At 41.8% G+C, this 23849-nt stretch overlaps 1 protein-coding gene and 1 long non-coding RNA gene across 2 annotated transcripts in view; one reads left to right on the top strand and one right to left on the bottom strand.

The window, feature by feature from the left end:
• Window positions 1-431: 431 nt before the first annotated feature.
• Window positions 432-23849, bottom strand: part of SLC35F1 (solute carrier family 35 member F1) — a 407499-nt gene continuing 384081 nt past the window's right edge. The window contains exon 8 of the mRNA XM_019418199.2: window positions 432-3762. Coding sequence (XP_019273744.1) covers window positions 3538-3762 — 225 coding nt within the window. The 3' untranslated portion in view covers window positions 432-3537. The remainder of the gene's footprint in view (window positions 3763-23849) is intronic.
• LOC109248469 (uncharacterized) overlaps window positions 13186-23849 on the top strand; it is a 43090-nt gene continuing 32426 nt past the window's right edge. The window contains exon 1 of the long non-coding RNA XR_002072068.2: window positions 13186-13689. This is a non-coding gene — a long non-coding RNA (uncharacterized LOC109248469). The remainder of the gene's footprint in view (window positions 13690-23849) is intronic.

A 23849-nucleotide genomic window follows, 5' to 3' on the forward strand; every position in this document is an offset into this window, starting at 1 on the left:
GTCAGCCCAGAGGAGAGACACAAAGAGTTCTGCTTAACAAACGTGGTGTTCGTCTTTTAAGTCTGGCATTGTGCCAAGGGAAGCACACACAGAACTTTGTCCTTTATAAGAAACTGTTTCTTGGGGAAAATTGATATTGTTCTACATGTGTTTTAATGTGTTTAAACGTGGACTTGAGACTGTAGCCCTCAGCACCTTCTTAAGTACTCAGATAAATAATTAATTTTGCAAATTACAAACGTGCTTACTGCGGCTTTTCAAAGCTCCGGCTCTGACACCAACTGAGCCCTTCCTAATTTGGAAATATTTTCTTTCTGGTGTTTCTTTTGACATGTGCCCTGCTATCTACTTTCATGGCTATTTCCAGCATCCCAGGGGAGCTCCTTCCACGGTTGTCATAGTGCAGACAAACACTCAAGAAAACCAAGAACTCCGTGCTTTCATAAAGCATTTATTTTTATTTGAAAACATTATACAGGCATTACATTGCCACAGCCAGTCCATAGGGGAGCATGCAAATATCAAAAATGGAAAGTTTGTTCAACTGATCGGTGTAAATTTCCTTTTTGGTTCATATTTTCCATTTGCAGTGTCTGGATTAGTGTGCTTTGTTATGTGGCTTGACAATAGAATCCTACCCATGGGGTAAAATCTGTACTGGGAGCTAGCCGGGGACTACTAACTGGTTATAACTCAAAAACAAACCCAAAACAAACAATACTACACGCTTGTCAAAAGGTTAATAGCACGAGTTAGCAATATCTAAACTAAACATTGAAACATTTTCATGGGACACAGTGGTGCAAATGTTTCCATTGCTTGGTCTACCTGGTTGTGTGGTCCAGACTTTGGAGCTGTGGGAAGGTGTGACCAAGGCAAGCGCTGTCCTCAGTGCAAGTTTCCGGCGAGGAAGTGAGAACCAGCACTCACCACTAGCGCCAGCGGGGTAACGGGGAGCTGTGGTCTGCTTACCCAAGCCAATTCTATACAAGTTGCTAAAGTCTCCCTTGTGGAGGAGAGAGTGGCGGTGGGGTCAGAAAGCTGAGATTTTTGCTGGTGTCTACTGAGGTTATGATATTTCGGAAATGAAAACAACTAGAGTTAATGTCCTACTCTCGCGTCCCGACGCACTCCGGAAGGACCGACCGGTGTTGTTACATTTGTTCTTGGCTATTTTCTTTTGTTTTCCGAAGGGCCCATCTGGAACTCCTGATCTCGGATGGTTCGACGTGTCATCAGCCTTTCTAAATGGGGACGAACCAACACGGTGAAGGACCCCAGTGACATGAAAGTCTTGTGCACAAGGACACTGGATGATAAAAGGGTATACAGTGAGTCCACCTTAACATTCACACTTGGTTTCCATACAATGGAGTCAATTGAAATATCCTAGAAAATAATCCAGATGGCTACTTTTAGCCATCCATTGGTTGCAAACCTTTCTGAAATTTAAATTTTTAAAAAATTCCCAGTCGACTGAGTTGACTTGGAATATCTTCATCCACTTATTTCTCATAAGACTTTACTAAGTGTCTATGAATTAGTGTCATAAAAAATGAATAAAAAAGACTAAAACATTTGGCTTTAAAATAAATACTAAAAATGCAATAAGTCAAGCAAATTATGCCAACCAGAGGAATGTAAACACAAAAATCAAACCACAGTCTTCAAAGGTCTTCAGATCTGAATGGACAAACTATTCAGAGAAAGGTATTTAATTGGTTTAGAAGGTAGCAGAGAGCAGATATTGGCAAGTTGTTTTGACTTGATGTAGCTTTAACATTGATATTTTCTTCTCCGAAAATAAAACGTATTTCTGAGGGGGCTGAACAGAGATGGCCATAAAATCTGCATATCCGAGGAGATCATTCTTCTTCCCCATCTCCAAGGGCAGGACTACACCCCCGGGGGTTGAAGGCAGGCAGAGGAGCCGCCTGGCGCTGACTGCCAGCAGGGGGCGCGTTTGCCTGCCTAGTAGTTAGGCCTCGTGCAGGGTGTATTGGAAACCTGACTGCGCTGTAATCCGTCCTCCTTTACAGGGACCCCTCTGGTGTTTTGCTTTGTTTGCCTAAAATGTATTGGTTTGAATTGCCCAGTTTCATAAGCATTTATTTTCCTTTTACAAACCCTGTACCCCATCTTGGATCTTTTTGAATGGTATTGAAGCCAGCCAAACTTAAAAACTGTTTCACATACTGACACATAGGATCTATTCCAAATTGAAGAGGTCTGTAGTGTTTCTTGATTTTTTTGTGTGTTTGAAAAAAAGAGCTACTTTCAGGGCAACAAAATTAGACTAGTGACATATGCTTCAAAGCCTTATCAGGACCTTGCAATATTCTCTGTATCCCTAAGAATATGGCGTTGCTATATTCTGCTATTGAAGGGACGCCAAACACGACCCAATTGCCAAACTTTTTCATTCACGACATCTTTATCACTACCAAATGGTGAAATCAGTCAAGCTATTGTCAGAGACTGTTCCCCATCAGCACCTTGACCTTGTTGGGAGGCTACACAACCAGTGATATGCCACGATGAGGGTAATTTCCACGCTGGTGTATTTTAAAAAGTGTCTCACCCAATGAAGAGGGCAGAGGGCCATGGCTTTTTCCAATGCCTTGAACAATTTCCATATTATCACTCAAGAAATCTAGGAATTAAAGGTAAAATCAATACACTTTTGGAAGAGAGGATATAGGGAGGGACAGAAAGATTTAAAATACATAGATGTATATATATTACCCTAAACACATATGATATTATTTCTGGGGTTTCCTATAAGCCACAGGAATGAAACATTCCTCATCCAGTTATTACAGCGACTTTATCAGCAGAATCACGTGGCACAACAGAAAGGCAATGGCCTGGAGTAGTCAGAGAGTGAAATATAAAAAGGCTAAAGTGTTTGCTTTATATCTATTCCTAGAATAGAGAATTATATGGTCAGTTGCCCCTCCCCACAATGGTCACAGCACAAAATACTTATTGAGCAGGCAATCCAACAGGTAACAGAGGAAACCATTAGCCACCAGGTCCCTAGGATAAGGAAACTTCTCAGGGATGGAGCTCCTGTGGCATGCAGCACTCATATAGACTGTGCAAAAAAATAAAGTATGATTCTTAAAAAGTGACTTGCCATAGAAAAGTGGGATTTATGTTAACTACATGTGGGTCTGGCAATAGTTCTCATCAGGAGTACAAAACAGTCTCCTGAAAGTTAGTGTAATAACAGTAACAATAATAATACAAATAATAATAATACTTGCTTTTAATTCAAAAGTTTTCACAGTAATTAATGCAGGAGGGTTGTGGTCGGGATACACACTAGCTAGGCATCTCTCTAAGTCAGGTGGATGGGAGCCCGTATCTGCGGTGATCTTCAGCTCGTGCCTTTTATAGGCTTTCAGATTTGCTACCTTGCAGTCCACCTGTGTAAACCGCACCTAATAAATACCTTTCTCTATGTACAATACAGAGATGGAGGGCGAACACACGGCCGCTGAGTTGACCGCAGGGGGCAGGGAGGGCCGCATCCTAGGCCACGCGAACGTGGGGCTCCTCTTCGGTCTCCTGGCCCAGGCTGGTGTAGGTGACCGAAGGCTCCACCTGAGCTGTGGTTGGTAAGTCCACAACGGGTCCCGAGGGATTGCGGAACTGCTTGTACACTCGGGGGTCCTGGGCTATGTACGTGGAGGTGGAGGAGTAGAGCACCAGCCCGATGAGGATGGTGAAGAAGGACAGGAGATACAGTCCTGAAAACTAGGTAACACAACAGCAAAGTCACTGAGCAGTCAGAGCAGAACCATTTCCACATTAATGAGGCACAGAGGGAGGAGAGCAGAGCATTTCCTCCCAGACCAGGCAGCTTGATGAGTTGGCCAATGCTCTTGACGGAAAGTGAATGTTCTCGTCCTAAACTGGCTTGGTCTTATTGATTCTCCTTATCTTTTTTCTCGGCTCTGTGGTGAACACAGAGGAACACTTAGCTAATTGTCCTTCAAGTGCCAGTCTGAGTACCTGATGCGGGAGAGCTAGTTAAGCGTGAATTAAAATAAGTCAAGTTAAAAGCAACCCCCCAAACCCCAATAAGCCTCAAACTCCAATATCACTCAACAAAGCGGTTGTTTCTGGCTTCATTAAACCCAGAAGAAATAGAGATATTCCATTTAAGGTTGTAATGAAGCCATAAATACCAAACCCCTCCCTGACACAACTGTATTGGGCACTCTTATTGTGCCTTAATCCAATTCAGACACTATTTGTCTCCCCTGTAGGAACTGTTATTAACTTTCGTAACTATCTTTGCAAGAATAGATTATCCTTGGATGGCAAGAAACCCTATAACATTCCATTCTTGCTCTACTAATCTGAAAACAACCAAGCAGAGCTGTTTATGTAGCATGGTGCTTCCTAAAGTATTTGCTTGACAATTCATAGAGATTTGAGAGAGAAAAAAGAAAACACTGGTTTATACAAGTGCCTGAAAATGTATATATGTTTTTGAAAAATTACAACTTCTGGGCCTCCTTGAGTAGTTACACTGGACGTAGTTGCTTGAATAATTACTGGGGAAGAGTAAGGTAACAATACAAGTGCTGCCATTTCTATTTCATTCATTCGTTCATTCATTCATGCGTTCGTTCAGCTAATAGTTTCTTGTATGGCCTTCTCTATCACGCATGGCACTACATGCTGGGGAAAGAGAAATGAAAACATATGGCTCAAGGACTTAATCGTCTCAGTGGAGACACAGAGGTACCGGTAGACAAAATACAATGCAGCTGTGAATGCCCAATCTTATTTTAGTCAAGAGCTATTGTTGCAGTCTTGACCACGGGCTGTATCCATGAGGCAACAGAAGGCCAATTTGACTGGGTTTCCTATTTTATTTTTAATGCTCACAGTCTAAAAGAACTAAAAACTGGTAAAAAGACAAAAATTAACTGGAAGCTCGTAGAAGAACAGGAAGAAGATCCAGAGAGTCTATAAAGTAAGTTGCAAGGCTATAATCCTTGAAAGACAGCTGCAGTGGAAAAGTCAGTCAGGAAAATGGCTCCTGGAAGACAGCCCCGAGGCTAAGAGCCCCTGCCACAGTGGTGGTTTTTCTGTTTTTCTTTTAACTCTTTCTCCTCCCTGCTACTGTTCCTCCTCAACTCTTCCCCTTCTCTGCCTCCTCCTCCTCCTTCTCTCTCCTTCCTTCCCTCTACCCCCCTCCTTCTCTCTCTCTTTAGCAACACCAAGGTAGCTAAGACTACAGACCATTTTCTTTTCCTTTTTAAAAATGTTTATTTATTTATTTTGAGAGAGAGTGCATGTGGGGGAGGGGCAGAGAAAGAGAGGGAGACACAGAATCCAAAGCAGGCTCCAGGCTCCGAGCTGTCAGTGCAGAGGCCGACATGGGGCTTGAACTCATGAACTGAAAGATCATGACCTGAGCCGAAGGCAGATGCTTAACCGACTGAGCCACCCAGGCGCCCTCAGACCATTTTCTGATTGTCTTTCTAGTTCATTCCTCACCCTATCTTTTTTTTTTTTAACAGCATTAATACTTTATTTATTTATGTATTTATTTAAATATATGAAATTTATTGTCAAATTGGTTTCCATACAACACCCAGTGCTCATCCCAAAAGGTGCCCTCCTCAATACCCGTCACCCACCCTCCCCTCCCTCCCACCCCCCATCAACCCTCAGTTTGTTCTCAGTTTTGAACAGTCTCTTATGCTTTGACTCTCTCCCACTCTAACCTCTTTTTTTTTTTTTCCTTCCCCTCCCCCATGGGTTTCTGTTAAGTTTCTCAGGATCCACATAAGAGTGAAAACATATGGTATCTATTTTTCTCTGTATGGCTTATTTCACTTAGCATCACACTCTCCAGTTCCATCCACGTTGCTACAAAGGGCCATATTTCATTCTTTCTCATGGCCACGTAGTACTCCATTGTGTATATAAACCACAATTTCTTTATCCATTCATCAGTTGATGGACATTTAGGCTTTTTCCACAATTTGGCTGTTGTTGAGAGTGCTGCTATAAACATTGGGGTACAAGTGCCCCTCTGCATCAGTACTCCTGTATCCCTTGCCTCACCCTGCCTTTTAATTCCTTTATTCTTCATGTTCAAACCATATCATAATCCCTCCTCAGACGGATTTATAGACTAGACTCAGCCTGTAGTAACAGCTTCACTTAATTAATTAGCTTGAACAATCAATTCCGTTTCTCCCAATGAAAAGAAATTTATTCTTTGATTCACAAATTTGTTGGCAAAATGAAATGGGAGGAAAAGAAGACCGCTCAGGACTGTTTTAGGTGATCTCAGAAAACCTATTTACCCCTAAACTTGCTTCCTGAAATTCTACATTTGAGAGCTACAGTCTTTACCCCCAGCTCTGGCAAATGAAATCGGTTTGTTCCCAACTTTATAATCATTTCAAATATTTCGTTAATGACTTCCATTTTCAAACTCCACTCACATGACCCTAGTCTCAAGTGAAGAGCCTTGCAGGTCTCAGGCCTGAGTCGGCCTCGGCTGTGGCAGACAGAGGCGGAGAGATTATCAAAGGGGCCTCTGAGGTTAGAACTGCTTTCTAATCACAAACTAGATTCCAATCCTAGCTCTGCTACTTTCTAGCTGTCATTTTGGAGAAGTATGTTAGCCTTCTCAGGTCCAAGTTTCCTTATCAGTAAAGTGGGGATAATAATTGTACAGCCATACAGAGTGGCTGTAAAGATTAAATTAGATAAAGCATATAAAGCACTTATCTGACACCTACCTCACAAGCATTCAGTTCCTGTTACCTTTGTTGTCATTATTACTGTTTTGTCATTATTGTTTATAGCATTATGTTATATTCAATGATCATATATGTAACACTCTTATGTAATTGATTAAATTGCCTTTCTCCCTTAACTGTGGGACTGTGTCTTCCTTGACCAGTGTCAAGTGCAGAGCCTGGAACAGGGTAGGCATCCACGAAGTGCTATTTGCTCTTTGTTTTTATTTTGAGTGAGTGAATGAATTTAATTACGGTGAAGTGTCAGACTAAAGAAACAAACAAGAAAAAGTCAGCCTGTTCCAGTGGTGTACTTCACGTTTTTTAACTTTGAATTTGATAATCCAATGTCTTCTTCTTCTTTTTTTTTTTTTTTTTTTTTGAGAGGGAGAGAGACAGCAGCATGAGCTGGGGAGAGGCAGAGAGAGAGAGAGACAAAATCCCAAGCAGGCTCTGCACTCTGTCAGCGCATGGAGTCTGACACGGAGCTCTATCTCACAAACCGTGAGATCAGGACCTGAGCCGAAATCAAGAGTCGGATGCTCAACCAGCTGATCCACCCAGGCGCCCCTCGAATGTCATTTCTCCTACATAGAATGGCAAGCAGAAACTTGTTGAAAGGGAAGTCATAGTATTGACTCTTAATCATTAACTCCAAAAGTCATCTTCAAATCTGGGGTCAGTCAGGGGAGAGCGATAAGACAACGATTTGGGAGGACAATGCAAGAGTTTGGGTAGAAGAGGGGGGCTGCTGATCAGTAGATTGGCACAAGAGGTCTCATAGACTCGTGGTGGAGAGGACTTGGCAATGTAGGGGAGGAACAGGAAAGATCTCATGCACGGTATCCTGCAAGAAGGATCTGAATTCCTCTCAACTTCTGGTTTCAGTTTCCCATAGTCTGACTTGATCGATATGACGAATATTTAAAAATTCAGCTTTGTAAAGCTAATGCCTTTGCCATTGTAGGAACGAACACCCAAATCGTCCCTCTTCTGAACATGGAACCATCAAGTGGAATGATAAATCCATTCCACAGTGTTTTCCTGGGACGTAGCTTTAGAACTACAGCACATATTTTACTTCCAAAGCATTTCCACTTAATTCGTGCAGAATTCATCCTAAAATTGTTCAAAATATAGATAGCATGGGATTTTATATGACAGAGGCACCTTGGAAGTCACCCAAGAGTTTTTATTAATAGATGGTAGAGGAAGTCTTATTTAGCACACAAGCCCAAAATGAGACCAGAAAGACATGCATTATGATTAATCCGGATAAATACTGAATATTAGAAATAATGACAGAAAGGTTAAACGTAAGAAAAAAGTTCATTTTTTCTCTTTATAGATTGACAGAAGAAAGAAAATTGAATCAGGGTACCTAATAGGCCGATTCCCAGTTTTGGATACTGCACTTATCCTGAGAGAGCATTCTTTTAAAGAAACCAATCAGTCAAACAAAAATTCTATATATTCTAGACTGCTTAGCTCGTTTACTACAAAGAAGTACTCATGCCTAATTGCCTAGGCAAAGAGAACTAGGACCTCCCTGGGCACCGGAGGAGGCCCGAAAGGCATCTCCGAGTTACACAGAGGGAAAGGTTCAGGTGGAGGTTTGCTGTCCCCATTGAAGAGCACAGGCTGCTGTCTGAAGTGTCCTTCGTGGTCCTCCCCCAGCCAACTGCAGCCCATCAGAAGACGCTTAAATGTTCTGTGCTGCGGACGCACTTCACGTGCATTTTATCCGACTTGGCGCTTTGAGAAGCTGAGAAAGGACAGGCCGGCATCAACATCATTGTGCTGCACACACTGTTTACTTTGCTGCTGTCTTTTTCCCATCCTGCTGGGTCTCTTTGCTAACAAGGGTCAGAAAGCACTCACGGTGCATCATGAGAATGCCTGCGTGTTGCTTAAAGCAACTTGACTGGGACACAAGCCATTGTCCAGAAGGGGTGGCTTGGAAGGCTGATGGTAAGACTGTACAAAGTTCCTCAACCTCCAGCTAGGGATTAAACCTAGCTCCAGCCAGAAGGCATCTCAGTGTGATTACTATTTAGCTAATGGGACATTCAACACATCAGTTAAGGACAGAACAAATTTTTATTTTGGCCGTGGTATTAAACATCTAAGCAGAGTTTTAACAAACTAATGACTCTAATGAGTCTTAGGCCTCTACAAGTAGAGAACCACATGGTTTGAAAGCCATTTCAAGGCACATTTATAAATATGCCAACTAGAATAAGTGAGGAAGAGGGCAATTTTCAAGAGCATCTTTCCTTTTCTAGCTTGACCAAAAAGATGGCCGGGTGAGCGGAGAAGAACATGGGCAATCCTCAGAGAGGCATAAGGTTTCAAGGATGAAGAGACTCTGGATTGAAGCTCTACTTTTACTGAGTTTATGTACCACCCTCTTCTATATGATGGGCCTGCCGCTTCCTTCTTTCCTGGGGAGTGTACTTATGGTGCATGCTTCTGTGTAATGTGGCTTCTCTAAGGTTCCTGATGCGGGGTTCTGGTCATTTTTGCTCAATGACTGCACCTGGGCCTATAGATGATCAGAACTAATTTTTACTTAATAGATAATGCAAAGTTAAAAGATTCTTTTAGTTCTTACAGGGAGATGTATGGTGCTTCTAGCTCCAGGAGAAAACAAAGATTGAATGGAAAAAAAGAAACTGTTACTTGTGATTTGTAGAAGAAAGACCTGGAAAAGAGTAGCTGGGGAGGTTTCCTAGGAAACTGGGGTACACGGAAATGAGATTTGGGTAAAGCTCCTGGAGTTATTTGACAAAAAAGGAGAGATTCAAATGTAGATCCGATTTAGATCTCACTTGGAGAGCTAAGGAACCTCAGAGAAATTCAACTGGAAGGAGGGAGAAAATAAGGTCAAATTAGAAAGAAAAGAGATACAGGTAAAGAAAATTTCTCACTAGCCAGGAGGAAAGGGGAATGCATATAACTGGAAACCCTAAAAAGTAGTAATTCTTTTCTATATTATCCACCCAGTATGTATTCTTTCTCTCTATGTCTCCCATTTTGTGTGTGTGTGTGTGCACGCGTGTACACACACACACACACACACACACACACACACACCTGTGAGCCATTACTGTTGACCTGATAGGACTTGCCTTCTGAACTTTGCTTGACAGAAGCTGAGTAGGTGAAAGACCACTATCCCTGAAGTCTTCTCATGTATGGTCGGTGAGCAAAGGACAACATTTTCAAACCCTCATGTGTTTCTAAGGCTATCCATAAAGTATGGAAGAAGGAAATACCAATATGTCAGGTCATGTCTTATCTTGAAGGCATTATTGCTAAAATTTAAATAGACCTGTTGTCTTGCCCAGCTGGATGCAAGTCTGCTGTTGAAAGAGGCATTCCATTTGGAAGCATGATAATGGTTAAGAGTTGAAAGTGGTTTCTGAACTGCATAAGGAAGCTGCTTACAAATGAATTCAAGGATATTTCTAAGTGTCCTTACACATGGCTTTTCACATATACAAAGGCTAACAAAAGATATGTGGCTACAATAATGATTTCCTTTCTAGTTCTTATTTAAGTTTATTCTTTTTTTTTAAGTATATTTATTTATTTTGAGGGAGAGGGGAGGAGCAGAGAGAAGGAGACAGAGAATCCCAAGCAGGCTCCACACTCAGCATGGAGTCCAGTGCGGGGCTCAATGTCACGACCATGAGATTATGACCTGAGTCAAAATCAAGGGTCAGACACTTAACCGACTGAGCAACACAGGCCCCCCCACGTTTATTCTTTTAAACAAATACAGATATAATTAAACCTTTCCACATTTTTAACTCTTTAACAGAAAATACTTAGGAAGGTAGAGTCTGGGAATGTGCAAACTTAGCAGTTGCTTCAGAAGTCAATGCAACCATAGGTAACTAGAACAATAAAGGGCAGTGACTGGTCATTCCCAAGGTTAGACAGCACAGGCAGGGAAGTGTGAGGTTCCAAAGCTGTCGGGAAGAATTTCCATGCAGGGAGACGGCCTGGCAATTTCAGTGGCAAGTCATGCCTGGGAAAAATGAGACTTTTAGTTAAGTTTGTGAAAACTCTCCTGAATGATCTGTCATGCAGAACAGTATACTTCCCCCTGTAGTTCCATACCCTGTGATAGAAAATGCACATATAAAGTTAGACCAACTGGCACATCTAATCATGATTTCTAGGCTGAGAACAAATAAGCCAATTTTGTTCCCAACAGAAAACCAGATGACACAGATTGGCGGTTCTAGGTTCCATACTAGTTTAAAGATTCGTCAGTCATAGGGGCACTTGTACCCCAATGTTTATAGCAGCAGTTTCAACAATAGCCAAATTATGGAAAGAGCCTAAAGGTCCATCAACAGATGAATGGATAAAGAAATTGTGGTTTATATACACAATGGAATACTATGTGGCAATGAGAAAGAATGAAATATGGCCTTTTGTAGCAACGTGGATGGAACTGGAGAGTGTGATGCTAAGTGAGATAAGTCATACAGAGAAAGACAGATACCATACGTTTTCACTCTTATGTGGATTCTGAGAACCTTAACAGAAGACCATGGGGGAGGGGAAAGGAAAAAAAAAGTTAGAAAGGGAGAGAGCCAAACTATAAGAGACTCTTAAAAACTGAGAATAAACTGAGGTTTGATGGGGGGTGGGAGGGACAGGAGGGTGGGTGATGGGCATTGAGGAGGGCACCTGTTGGAATGAGCACTGGATGTTGTATGGAAACCAATTTGACAATAAATTTCATATTTAAAAAAAAAGATTCATCAGTGACTAAGCAATGCAAAATGCTAGTTAAGAGTGAATCACAATGAAATACAATGCTGCCATAGTAAAGTTTTTAAATCCAAATATTACGGGTTGAGAAAACTGGCTTTTATAACTAAAAGGGGCATCCAAGGTCTCTTGGGTTCCCACTTGATACGTAAATTGAAGGGTGGACCCTTTGGGCAACAACCAATCCGCTGAGAGTCCTGGGGTGGAGAAGGGAGAGAGGACAGCTCACCAAGGACAACTCATCTCTCAGCAGCTGTGTGTGTCTCAGCGGGTTGGGGATCACACCTGGAGCTTGGGAGTGCCATGGTGGGGAGCAGAAGCAGGGGAGGCTGGTCCTGGCTGGGCGGGCTGTAAGCCGTGGCCTGCTTGGGTTCCTGCAAGGAAAGGCTCTCCCCTGTTCCTGATTTATTGCTGCTGGGTCTGAGCCAGTTGCTATTCAGGGCAAGGCAACTAGACAGACTTGGCTCCACCGAAATGCCCACATAAACAAGTTGATGCTTGACCTCCTAATTTTGGCTCTGCACTGAACTAACAAGATCATTTTTATTATTATTAAGAGTATTGAAAAAACAAAAGTTTGTCTTCTGAGTTTACAGAACTGGAAATAAATTGCCTGGAGAGGACAGAGCTTTTTCAAATTCTTCAGACCTGCCTATTGTTGCTCTGTCTCCTGCTCTTGCCTCCTCTTATTCCTCCTCATTCTCTTTTTTCCTCATTCCTTTTCTTTTCTTTTTTCCAAGAAAAAAAAAGGGCTAAATCTCTTGCTAAATATTGCACGATTTCTTTCTTCTAAGTCATAAGTCATAGCATGGGAAAATACCAAATGTGGGCACGGCACACAATCTACTGACAAACGTTAAAATCGGTTGTTTCCAGAGACCAGCAGTACTGACCTCAATCCCTCCTTCCCCATTCTTTCTCCAAAGGAGATAGAAAATAACCCCAAATTCATGCTAATCTAATCAAGATGGAAAATAAATCAATGAGTACCTCAGTCAAAATACCAAATGGTCTCTCTATTTCAACAAACCAAGGAATTGCAAAGATTTACATACTTGGAGAACAACTTATCCTCCAGCCATCATGTTGCTAAGGAGAGAAGCAGCAAACAGGGCCCTGACACCGTCACAGGGCAAGGCTGTGCCCCGCACTGTGATCCCAGTTCAGTTTATGAGGCCTTCTGTTTGATTTGCAAAACCAATTCATCTGGCAGTATAATTTGTGCAGCCAATCACATCCAAGGCCAATAAGGGTTCTTTTACGGGCAAATATCTTCCCCTGTGAGTAATTTCACACATGAGTACAGCAACAGGGAGCTAAAAATGGATTTCTGACATTATCTTTTATATGACAAACAGACATTTTCACTTGGTTTGATGAACTGATAGAAATCCTCATTCAAGCAGATTTCTAGTCTCGGCAGTCCAGCAAAAGGAGACCAGAATAGCCAAACCAGAAGTGGAATAAAAGGGGCCTACTCTGTGGGAGTGTTTAATTATAGGCTCAGTTACAACAAAGGCCATTAGATGCCTCATTTATGTCACCTTTCTGTGCTTCCTTCTTCTTATCACTAGTCAAAAAGGGATTACATTTGTGTGTGAGGGACGCTGAGCAGTGGCCTTCACTCTCGCATTCCTTCGGACTCTTGCATCATCAGACATCTATTTTCCCTCCACACAACACAGGGGTGCACATGGGGCTTGGAGTGATTTTACAGGAGACTGAAATTGAAAGCCAGTGAAACATATTGAGTTTATAGAAGTGGTAGTGTTGCAGCTCAACTTATGTCACAGAACTGTTCCGGTACAATGAATCTCGAGGCGGAAATAGGAGTGGCACCCTGTCCTATTTCCCCTAGTGATCCACTAGTAAAATTTTTGCTTCCTGTTACTGCACCGTTCTGCTCTGCTGATCTAAAAGTCTTAGTTCCAAAGGGAGGAATACTGCTACCAGGAGACACAACAATCATTCCACTGAATTGAAAGTGAAGACTGCCACCCAACTGCTTTGGGCTCTTCATGCTTCTCAGTTAACAAAGAAGGGAGTTCTCGTCGCTGTGCTGGCTGGGGTGATTGATCTGGGTTTCCAAGGGAAATCAGGCTGCTACTTCATGATGAAGGTAAGGCATAATATGTCTGGAATACACGAGATCCCTAGGCATTCCTTAGTATCACCATGGCCTGTGATTACAGTCAATGGGAAACTTCAACAACCCAATCCAGGCACTAAAGGGCCCAGACCCTTCAGCAATGAAGTTGGATCACCCAACCCCAGCCTGTCCTGGCCCTCTTAGAGATAGAGACAGAGAAAGATACATAAGCACACACATGTCTTATTGGTTCTAGGTCTTTGGAGAACCCTAATGCAATTGACAAAAGGAAAATCTGGTTATACTAAAGGTCTTAATGCTGATGTAAACCTTTCGTAACAATTTCTCTCCATGGCAAGTTTTAGAAATGGAATATTTAATGATATTTTCCGGGGAATATCAAGCAGGGCCTCACAGAATGAGCTCTGGTGAGAATGGTGAGGTTCGCATCTCTGTTTGACACTTTCTTGCTCTGTGGTCTTGGACAAGTTCCTTAACTCTCCAGGCCTCTGGTCACTCATCTGTTAACTAAAGATAGTAATACTTCCCACATGGGGCTGTTGTGAGCATTAAATGAAGTGTATGTGTGTGTGTATGAAACTTTTCATAATATGTATATTTCATAAATATATATATATTTTCACATATATGAAATTTTTGGTGCAGTGCTTGGCACATAGTAAATGTTCAATAAATGTCAGCTATTGTTAGCTTTACATCACAAAGAGTAAATGCTAAAGCACAGATAGATTTGAAAATTTCCTCAATAGTTCTTTCTGAAAAGGTCAGCATGAATCAAATTGAATTGCAAATGCATTTATGGAATTGGCAACAGCAATCAATCCATCTGGAGTGGAAGGTTTTTTGTCAATGCAAAGAATAAACCCTTGGTTTATAGGCTCAGTGTTTGAACTTATTTTCATGTTGAGCTCTCCTACAATGATGTGTAATTACATAAGTCACAGGAATCCTCATAAGTTTCTATTCTGCTTTACTTTATTAATTTGGAGCAACTACCCCCTGTCGGCACAAACCATCTTTGAGAATCCACAATTATATGTAAGTTTAGCAATTCCTTTTGCTTCCTCAGTGTGGTAGGCTGAAAAGTGGCACCCATCCACATCCTAATGCCTGGAACCTTTGAATGTTAATTACTTCAGTTGAAAAAGGGTCGTTGCAGATATGATTAAGTTAAAGATTTTGAGGTGATAGATTATCCTGGGCTCTACAGACTGAATCATGTCCACTCCTCTAAATATGTATTTTGAAGCCACAGCCCTCAATGTGTCTTATATTTAGAAATGGGGCCTCTATGGAAGTATTTAAGGTTAAATGAGGTCATAAAGGTGAATTAGTGAATTAGTGTCCTTATGAGACACCAGAGAGCTCTCTCTCCCACCTCCCCCACCTCTACACATACACATGGAGAAATGGCCAAGTGAGGACATACTGAGAAGGTAGACGTCTACAAGCCAGGAAGAGAGCTTTCATCAGAAATTGAACCCTGCTGGGCCCTGGTCTTGGATTTCGAGGTTCCAGGTATGAGAAATAAATCCCTGCTGTTTAAGCTGCCCAGCTTGTGGTATTTTGTTATGGAGGCCTGAGCACACACTAACATAGCTAGGTTCAGGTGGGGCCTGAGTGCAATCACGTGTATCTTATGAGGGGAGGCAGAGGGAGAGATCAGACACACAGAGAAGAAGGATATGCGAAGACACAGCAGAGGGAGTTTGGAGATGCTCCCCTTAAAGACTGTAGTGATGTGTAGCCATAAGCCCAGGAATGAAGGCCGCCACAGCAGCTGGAAGAGGCAGCGAACAGATTCTCCCCAAGAGACTCTGGATGGAGCATAACTGCTGAATTTTGGCCAGGTATATGGTACAGGCTGGACAGCCAGTTGGTACGAGCACACCCTGAACGCCCCTGTTAATCACCATCTTGAAAACGTAGAGATCTTGTCCTCCCTCTACATTCCCAGCAAGCAGAATGTAAAGGAGAATGTATTGTTCAGTGTTCAAGGTCAGGTGCTTTGGAGGTGGCCAACCTGGAGCGTCCCTCCTGTAATGAGGAGTGACCAGGTGGCATACCTTGATGTTTTGGAAATGCTGGCCATGCGAGGAGGGAAAGGCTACTGATAGTTGCTGGGTTAAGTTGGTGTGATACAAGCACTTGCTGCACGTAGATCCCAACAGCAGATGCTCCCTGGGCATAGGTTCCCCCAACAAACCTACCTCTTGATCACTGCCTCTGGGTCTTTCCTTTGGCCTCACTGGACCATCACCCACCCTAGGCTTAGAGTCTGCTGGGGTGCAGCTGCACACCCCTTGAAACAGATTTTGGTCTTCTGGTCCTCAGAACTGTGAGAGAATAAATTTCTGTTGTCTTAAGCCACCAAGTTTGTGGTAATCTGTTACAGCAGCCATATAGAACTAATAGACTCAGCAATGAATTATTCATTCAGTAACTTGGCTTACCTGTGAGCCGAGACCCTAGCTATCACTTCATTGTCCATCCAAATGGAGTTTCTACCATTTCATGAGCTGAAGATATAATGATAAATATGTTGGATATAACGCCATTCCTAGGTTCCAGTCTTTTGTGGGAGATGAGACTGAAAACATTAGAAGGAATTAATCTGTAATGTGATTTAGGAAACACTATGAAGGAAACCAACAGGTGACAGGTGACGTGAGAGTCTGGTGGAAGCTACTTAGATCATGAGGGAAGTGTTCTCTGCAGATGAGGCACTGAAGTTGAGACAGAAACAGCCATGGGAGGCCCTGGAGAAGAGCAAGTCCAGGCAGGGGGACATCAAGAGCAAGGGTCCCAAGGAGGAAAGGGCACAGTTCTATAACTAGAAGGATAGCCAATGTCGCTGATGTCTAACACTTAGTAGTAATTCATAGTTGAGTGCATTCTGTGTACCAGGTGCTGTTTAATGGGATTTACATTATTTGCCTTCCTAATAACTCATGAGGAAGCTATGATTATTTCCCCCTTTTAAAAATTTTTTCTTGGGGTGCCTGGGTGGCTCAGTCAATTAAGCTCCGACTTCAGCTCAGGTCATGATCTCACGGTTTGTGAGTTCGAGCCCCATGTCGGGCTCTGGGCTGACAGCTCGGAGCCTGGAACCTGCTTCGGAATCTGTGTCTCCTTCTCCCTCTGCCCCTCCCCAACTTGTGCTCTGTCTCTCTAGGTCTCTCAAAAAAGAAATAAATGTAAAAAAATTTTTTTTTCAATTTTTTCTTTAACATTTATTTATTTGAGACAGAGAGAGAGAAAGAACAAGCTCGGGAGAGGCAGAGAGAGAGGGAGACACAATCTGAAGCAGGCTCCAGGCTCTGAGCTGTCAGCACACAGCCCAACGCGGGGGGTGAACTCTCAAACCGCGAGATCGTGACCTGAGCCGAAGTCGGACATTTAACCCACTGAGCCACACAGGCGCCGCATTTCCCCCTTTTAAAGGGAAACACAATATGGTGCGCAAGTGCCAAGAGTGGAGGTTGGAGCCATAAAAGCATAGGCTACTCAGGAACAGTGTGTAGGCCCTTAGAGGTCAGCATGGCATTTAAATTTTGCTCAAAATGCAATGAGAAAGAAGGGTGTTCAGCAGAGGACAGTATTATCTAATTGGTGTTTTAAAAGGATCACTCTGGGGGCGCCTGGGTGGCTTAGTCGGTTAAGTGTCCAACTTTTGATTTGGGCTCAGGTCATGATCTCACGGTTTGTGGGATGGAGCCCAGTGCTCCAGTGCAGCTCAGTGCAGTCCAGACTGCTTGGGATTCTCTTTCTCCCTCTCTCTTTGCCCTACCCCTCCGCTCGCATACGTGCACTCTCTCTCAAAATAAATAAATTAACTTAAAAAAAAAAATAAAAGGATCACTCTGGCTGCTGGTGGGTGATTAATTGTAGCGATGAATTAAGTGGAAGCAGGCCGACCAGGAGACTACTGCAACGGTCTGAATGAGAGATGCTGGCGTTTGAACTAAGATGATGGCAGTAGAAATAGAATACATTTTAGAGGAGGAGCAACAAAGAGAAATGAAGACTGAATCTCAATTACTGAAGCTGACTATTCTGAGGGTATGTGATTGTTTTCTAAGCATTTCTCATGGTGCGTTTCTTCCCGTATTTTCACACATCATCTCTTTAAACGGAGAGGAGGTACACTTAACATCTTCTATGGTACTAGCATAAACTATTTGTTGTTGTAGGTATAATTCCTGCCGGTGTTTAATCTATAAAGTTCTCCCATTTCTCCAGCGGTCTCCATTCTTGCAACCTGAGAAGTATTCTATGTGGAGAGAACCATATTTAGGAAAGCCCAATTAATAACAACACTGCTTAAGTATGGTAATCTTAGCAAACAAAGCTGCTGTCAACTTCCTCCAAAGTATTTTCATCTCATATCAGTTTTTAAAAACCAACCTTCAGAGAAGTACGGAGTACTGTGATGAACGTCTTGGAGCTGAGGGAGGTTCAATAGAGTGTTCAGGGCACCATCTTGTAGTGACAGCTGACATAGTGCCCAAGGCCTTGACCCTCCACCCAATTCTCTTCCCATCTCCCAATTGTTTCATTAACTGCATTGCAACATAATTCTTTTTGTTCTTCTATTCCTTACATTCACGCTTCTGAAAGCAATTCATATATTTATGCATATGGGAAGGACTCAACTTTAATTCAACACATCTTGGAATAACCTTAATGGATTATTGATGAAGTTGGATGCTATTCTTTCTCAATTCACAGAAACAAACAATCACCAAGAAATATTATCACGGCTGTGTAGGGGGGGAACCTTTGACAAAATGAAAAATTAGCTTCTCCTACAACCATATTGGGATTCTTTATTTCTCTGTCTCACATGTACCTGGTAATGGCAGGAAAGACAGAAAAATAAAATAAATGGATGAGTAATTGATTGTAAATAATATCATGATGTGGCAGATGTCAAGAGGGAAATCACATTATGGTTTTAATAGTTAATAATTTTTTTCTAAATAAGTTTGGTACCTGATGAATAGCTTCCACCTTCTCTTAAGTAACCCTCAACACTCACTTTCTAATTCCAAAATATCACTAAGGAGTATTGGCATCACACCCAGAATATTTGGTTATTCCATAATAAAATCTTACAACATCGTTATCACTACATTTCCACAGTATGGTATAATCCTCAAAATCCATAATGTGCTATCACAAACGTGATAGACATTCAACAACAGTGTTAGTGTCTTATTCCCCTTTTAAATTAAATTTTGTACTTGTTATAAAAATCATTTCAAACAGAGAGGGAGGCAAACTGTAAGAGACTCTTAAATACAGAGAACAAACTGAGGGTTGATGCAAAGGATCGGCGGGGCGTCGGGGAATGGGGGATGGGCACTGAGCAGGGCACTTGCTGGGATGAGCACTGAGATTTGTATGTAAGCGATGAATCACGGGAATCTACCCCCGGAGTCAAGAACACACTGTATACACTGTATGTTAGCTAACCTGACAATAAATTATATTTTTTTAAGAAAAGACTAAAAAAAATAAAATCATCTAATGTCTTAAGGCTTAAAAACATTTTGAACTTTGGGTTTGTTGCTATTATATACACACATTTTAAAAAATCAGAATTGAGAGCTGTCTTCTAAATTTGATATCCATGAACTGATAGGTTCATATCCATGAACCATAACCATCCATGATGTCTCTGACTATAGTTTTGAGGGAGATGGGCAAAGTGAGATATCACCAAACTGTAAAGAGATTTGTCACTTGGAAATGACCGCCTTTATTGTCTAGCCTGTGTGTATAAGGGCCTCTTTTCTCTGGACATGTGATTCTGGGAAAGTTAACTCGATAATATTATTGTTATCTGATATTGCCGGTTCTTCTGAGGCACATTACATATATGAAACTTTTGGAATGCGCTTCATGTCTACAGATGCCTTTGCTTCATCTTTCTCTGTAAGTGACGACTTTAATATCCCTTCCCTTTCACATCTTCGCTCAGGGCCACAGGTTTGCACTGGCACCCCACTCATGCCTCTGTGCAAAATGCAAATAACAAACCAATAAACTGAAGACATTTCCCTGGACTGAATGCATGCCGTGGGTATCCCTGTAACAAAACTAACAGATATGGCCTTAGATGCCACCAAGAACTGAAACAGAAGGCGCATGCACCGCTTAATGCTAAAACTAGGGAGAATTATTACAATTAGCCTTACAAGCAAGTCTGTACACTTGAAATGCAAAGAGATTTGTAACATTTTGTGTACAGCTTTCAGTAGCTTTATTAATGACACACCTTTCAGAGGAGATGGCCGTTTCCTGGTGTTGAGGATTAGTGAAAAGTTTGCAAGGACAGTCATGGTTTACATCGGGTGTCAGTAAACCAACAAATCTGGCAGCTGCCTGGTTTTGTAAAGTTTTATTGGAAGGTAGCCATGTCCATGGCAGTTGAGTAGCTGTGACAGAGACCGCCTGGCCTCCAGAGCCCGAAATACGTATAATCTGATCTCTTACCACTTTGCTGACCTCTGTGCATGTAAACAACATAAATATAGATATGGCAATATAGTATGTGATAATGACTCAATTCACAATTTCGCTGTGGGATGACTTACGAATGTCTGAATGTTACATAGGATTCTTCCTATACAAAGAATACATTTCTCTGCAAATTTTCAATCCTCGCTGCGAGCTCCATTCTTCCACACCCCCACGATACTGTAATAGTTACTATGACACTGAACCAGTTTTCTAGGCTTCGTGTTACCTGAAGACGTTCTCTAAACAATCCACCAATTCAATCAAAGAATGAATCAAAATAGTGGCTTGCTATCTTGGGATCTATTTTTTTCTTTATTTTTCGGCTGGTCGCATCCACTGGAGATGTAAGAGTCCATATCGATCAACAGCTTTTTTGCTTCTAATGTGAAAATTCCTAGATAACGTTCAGCCTAGAAAAGTGAGGTTTAACCTTTAATGTTTCTTGTAGAGATAAGCCTTGCACTGAATAAATAATTGCTGAACACATACTGCACCAGGTGCTGTGCTAGGTGCTGTACCAAGGGTCCAGCAGAAAGGGAACTCTGTCATCAGGAGCTTTGTACTTACTTCTCACTTAAGGTCAGTCCTTTTATCTAAAGGTAGAACTGGTTAGTATACAAAGGAAACACCAGTACAATCAATAACTGCTTTCTCTGTGAGACGGATCTCCACAGAGCAACTACACACAGCTACTCTTCTGCACACTAATGCCCGGGTTCCATGCAGCATCGAGAAGGAACTGGACGTAAAGCCAAGCACCAAATTTACATTCAAGCTCAACTGAGTTACCTTCCTGAATATGAAGCTCCACAGAATGGTTTACAATGTATTTATTTTTAAAATAAAACCACAGCCCAAATCGATTTAAATGAGAAAGAGACCCGGCATGTGACTAAGTTAGTCCTTGGCAATGTAATGAGCGAAGAGTTTTGCTACGTGAAAACAATGAGGAAAACAGACACAAAGAAGCACTTCCCCTTTGTGTTCATGCTTGTCTATTAAAACTGAGAATAAACCCCTTGAAACCTTCCGATCAGTGTCTGGTCGCACTTCTGGCGCATCTTGCAATGGCAGAGATTCGTATTTAGACCTCCTTTTTATTAGAGGGTATTGCTAGCTTTATGTATTTTCGGGATAGAAACAACTTTATCGCTTTATGATTATAAAAATAACGTATGCACATGGTTTCAGCAACTACGTAATTTATGCAACACTTGAAAGTGTGCAGAACATAAAATACAAGCCCTCAGAAGTCTACCATCCTTAATAATGGCATTATTTACTGAGTGTTCACTGTGGCAGCCACTGCAGTGAGTGATTTACATTTCTATACTCATTTCTGTACCGGGAACTCTGATGCTGCCAGTTACACAGCATCCACTATTATCACCCCCATTTGCTGAAGGAGGAACTAGAGATGAAAGTATAGCAACTTTTGCACAAGGCTGTATAACTGGCTAGCGTCCGGGGTTCCTGTATAGAATTCAGGGGTGCTGTAAACCTAGACAAAGACCCTGCATTTTTATCTCCATTGACCTCTAACTGTCATTTAACATTTCTCCATTATAAATGTAAGCAATGAGCCGCACTGGTATCGGCAGTACCTTAGAATTTTTGCCAACAGAAATCACATATATTTTCATAGCACATGTCGACTGCTGCAGATCATTCCAGACCTGCACTCATCACTGCTCTGAAATGACAGTAGTTATTAGGCGTGCTTCTAGATCCTGTGATTTGTATATTACTATATCATCACATTTAAAAATATTTTGTTAACTTTATTTTAATATAATCAGCCTGCTTTGTAATGCCAAGTATTTTATTTTAGACATGTGAAAACGTTGTGAAAAGGATCCCTAAGCTTTACCAGACCAACAAAGGGGCCTATAGTATGAAAAAGTTAGGGACCCTTTGGTAGAGAGCGAGCTGAAATTAACACCCAGGTGGTCTGACTCTGGAGCCTGACATGCAACAACTTTGCCATTCTACCTGCCCTTGGCCTTGTGTTCACATTTTGGTGGATATACTTACTTTCAGATCTCTCTAATATGGAAAGAATAGATTAAATGGCGATTAGGCAAACTCAGGGAAAAGTCAAGGAAACATTCTCAGGAACAGACACCCTTTCCTACTTCCTCATATTCTCAAGGAGGCAGGATGGGGAAGCCTTGGAATCTACCATTATCTGAGGCTCTGAGGAGAACTGGGCAGTGAGGGTGGTGGGGGTGGGGGAGGCAGTTCAAGGCCACCAAGGAACTGTACTCCTGGGAATGGGACAGGTCACTGACCAAGCTGACCTACAAGTGTAAAGACACCAGAGACATTCTCAAACAAAAAGAACCCAGAGATCTGACACTTGTAGGCCCTTTTTTGAGAAACCCCCAAACTACTGAACAATAAAATCCAGTAACTCAAAAGACTGAAAAGGATTGGATATAGTTCTGTTTTTCAACAAAACAAAACTAAACTAAACAAATCTCAATAACTATAAAGTTCTGAGAAAAAGAAAATGTAACCTAGGAAAATTACCCTTTGAATATAAATAAATATAAGAAATGTCTTCAAGGAAGTAAAGACTTGGGAGATACTGTTCAAGTCCCTGTGAACACTTCCTGACAGACGCACTGCCAGCCCAATGGCACTTTTCCAGTGACTGTGAACTTTTTCTTTCTTCAAGGCACTTGACTAGCATCTGTTGTAAAGTATTTCCTAGAAATGGACAAATAGCACTGTGGACAGCCTGTACAACCGTACATAGCAGCCCTGCTTCCTAACAATAGCAGTAGTGATAAAATCTAAGACATAAAGCAAAATAAAGAATGCAGAAAACAAGACCCTGCGTTTCAGGGACTGGTGGTATATATAGGAAATGTAGTTAAGTATGGAAATATGGCTTAAAACCCATAAAGATTATGTTGATTAAAATGCACTGTTAAAATCATTGATAATATAAAAACAGTACAACAGAAGTCAGGAAATGAGGGAGGGACAGTATTATCTTTCATAGAAGGGAGTACATAAAAACTCTCAACACTTACAGAGTTGAAAACTAGTCTTGGTAGCTCCTGAAGATGTGTGGAGGGGTGGCTCTGCTTTAGCCTTTAGGTTTGAGCCAAGCTTTGTTCTTTATCTCAGCAAGCTGATGCCTGGCTTCTGTGAGCTTGGCTCGTTTATCTTCTAGACAATGGAAGATGGACACATACAGGTTGGATGACAAAATTAGGTGTCTGCGTATGTAGGAGGGGGCTGGACTGTGCACCTAGTGACAAGCACATCCCGTGCATTCTCCTGGGAGACAACTAGCTGGTTTTTCCTGGCTATGCTCCAGTGCAACCACAAGCCTTTCCATTTGAAACTTCTGCAACCTTTCTAGCTCATTCTGTTTTCCCTACAGCTTGTCCTGATAATGTGAGTTCAAAATATTTGTGATGTGTAGTTTATGAATAGACTTTTGTAAAAGGAATTCAGACTTCTGGCTACAGTTCTGGACCTGCCTCACAATCTATCCCAACTTGTCTAATCCTTCCACTATTTCTAGTAAATGGGAATTGCTAATGTGGCAGAGATTGGCTACTTCACTGAACCTATATTCTTTCCTTCCTGTATGAACAGCTTAGCTACATTTCCCAGCCTCCCTT

This window comes from Panthera pardus, unplaced genomic scaffold (genome assembly GCF_024362965.1).
Source record: "Panthera pardus isolate Hobbes unplaced genomic scaffold, ASM2436296v1 HiC_scaffold_17, whole genome shotgun sequence".
In the NCBI taxonomy this organism is placed as follows: Eukaryota; Metazoa; Chordata; class Mammalia; order Carnivora; family Felidae; genus Panthera; species Panthera pardus.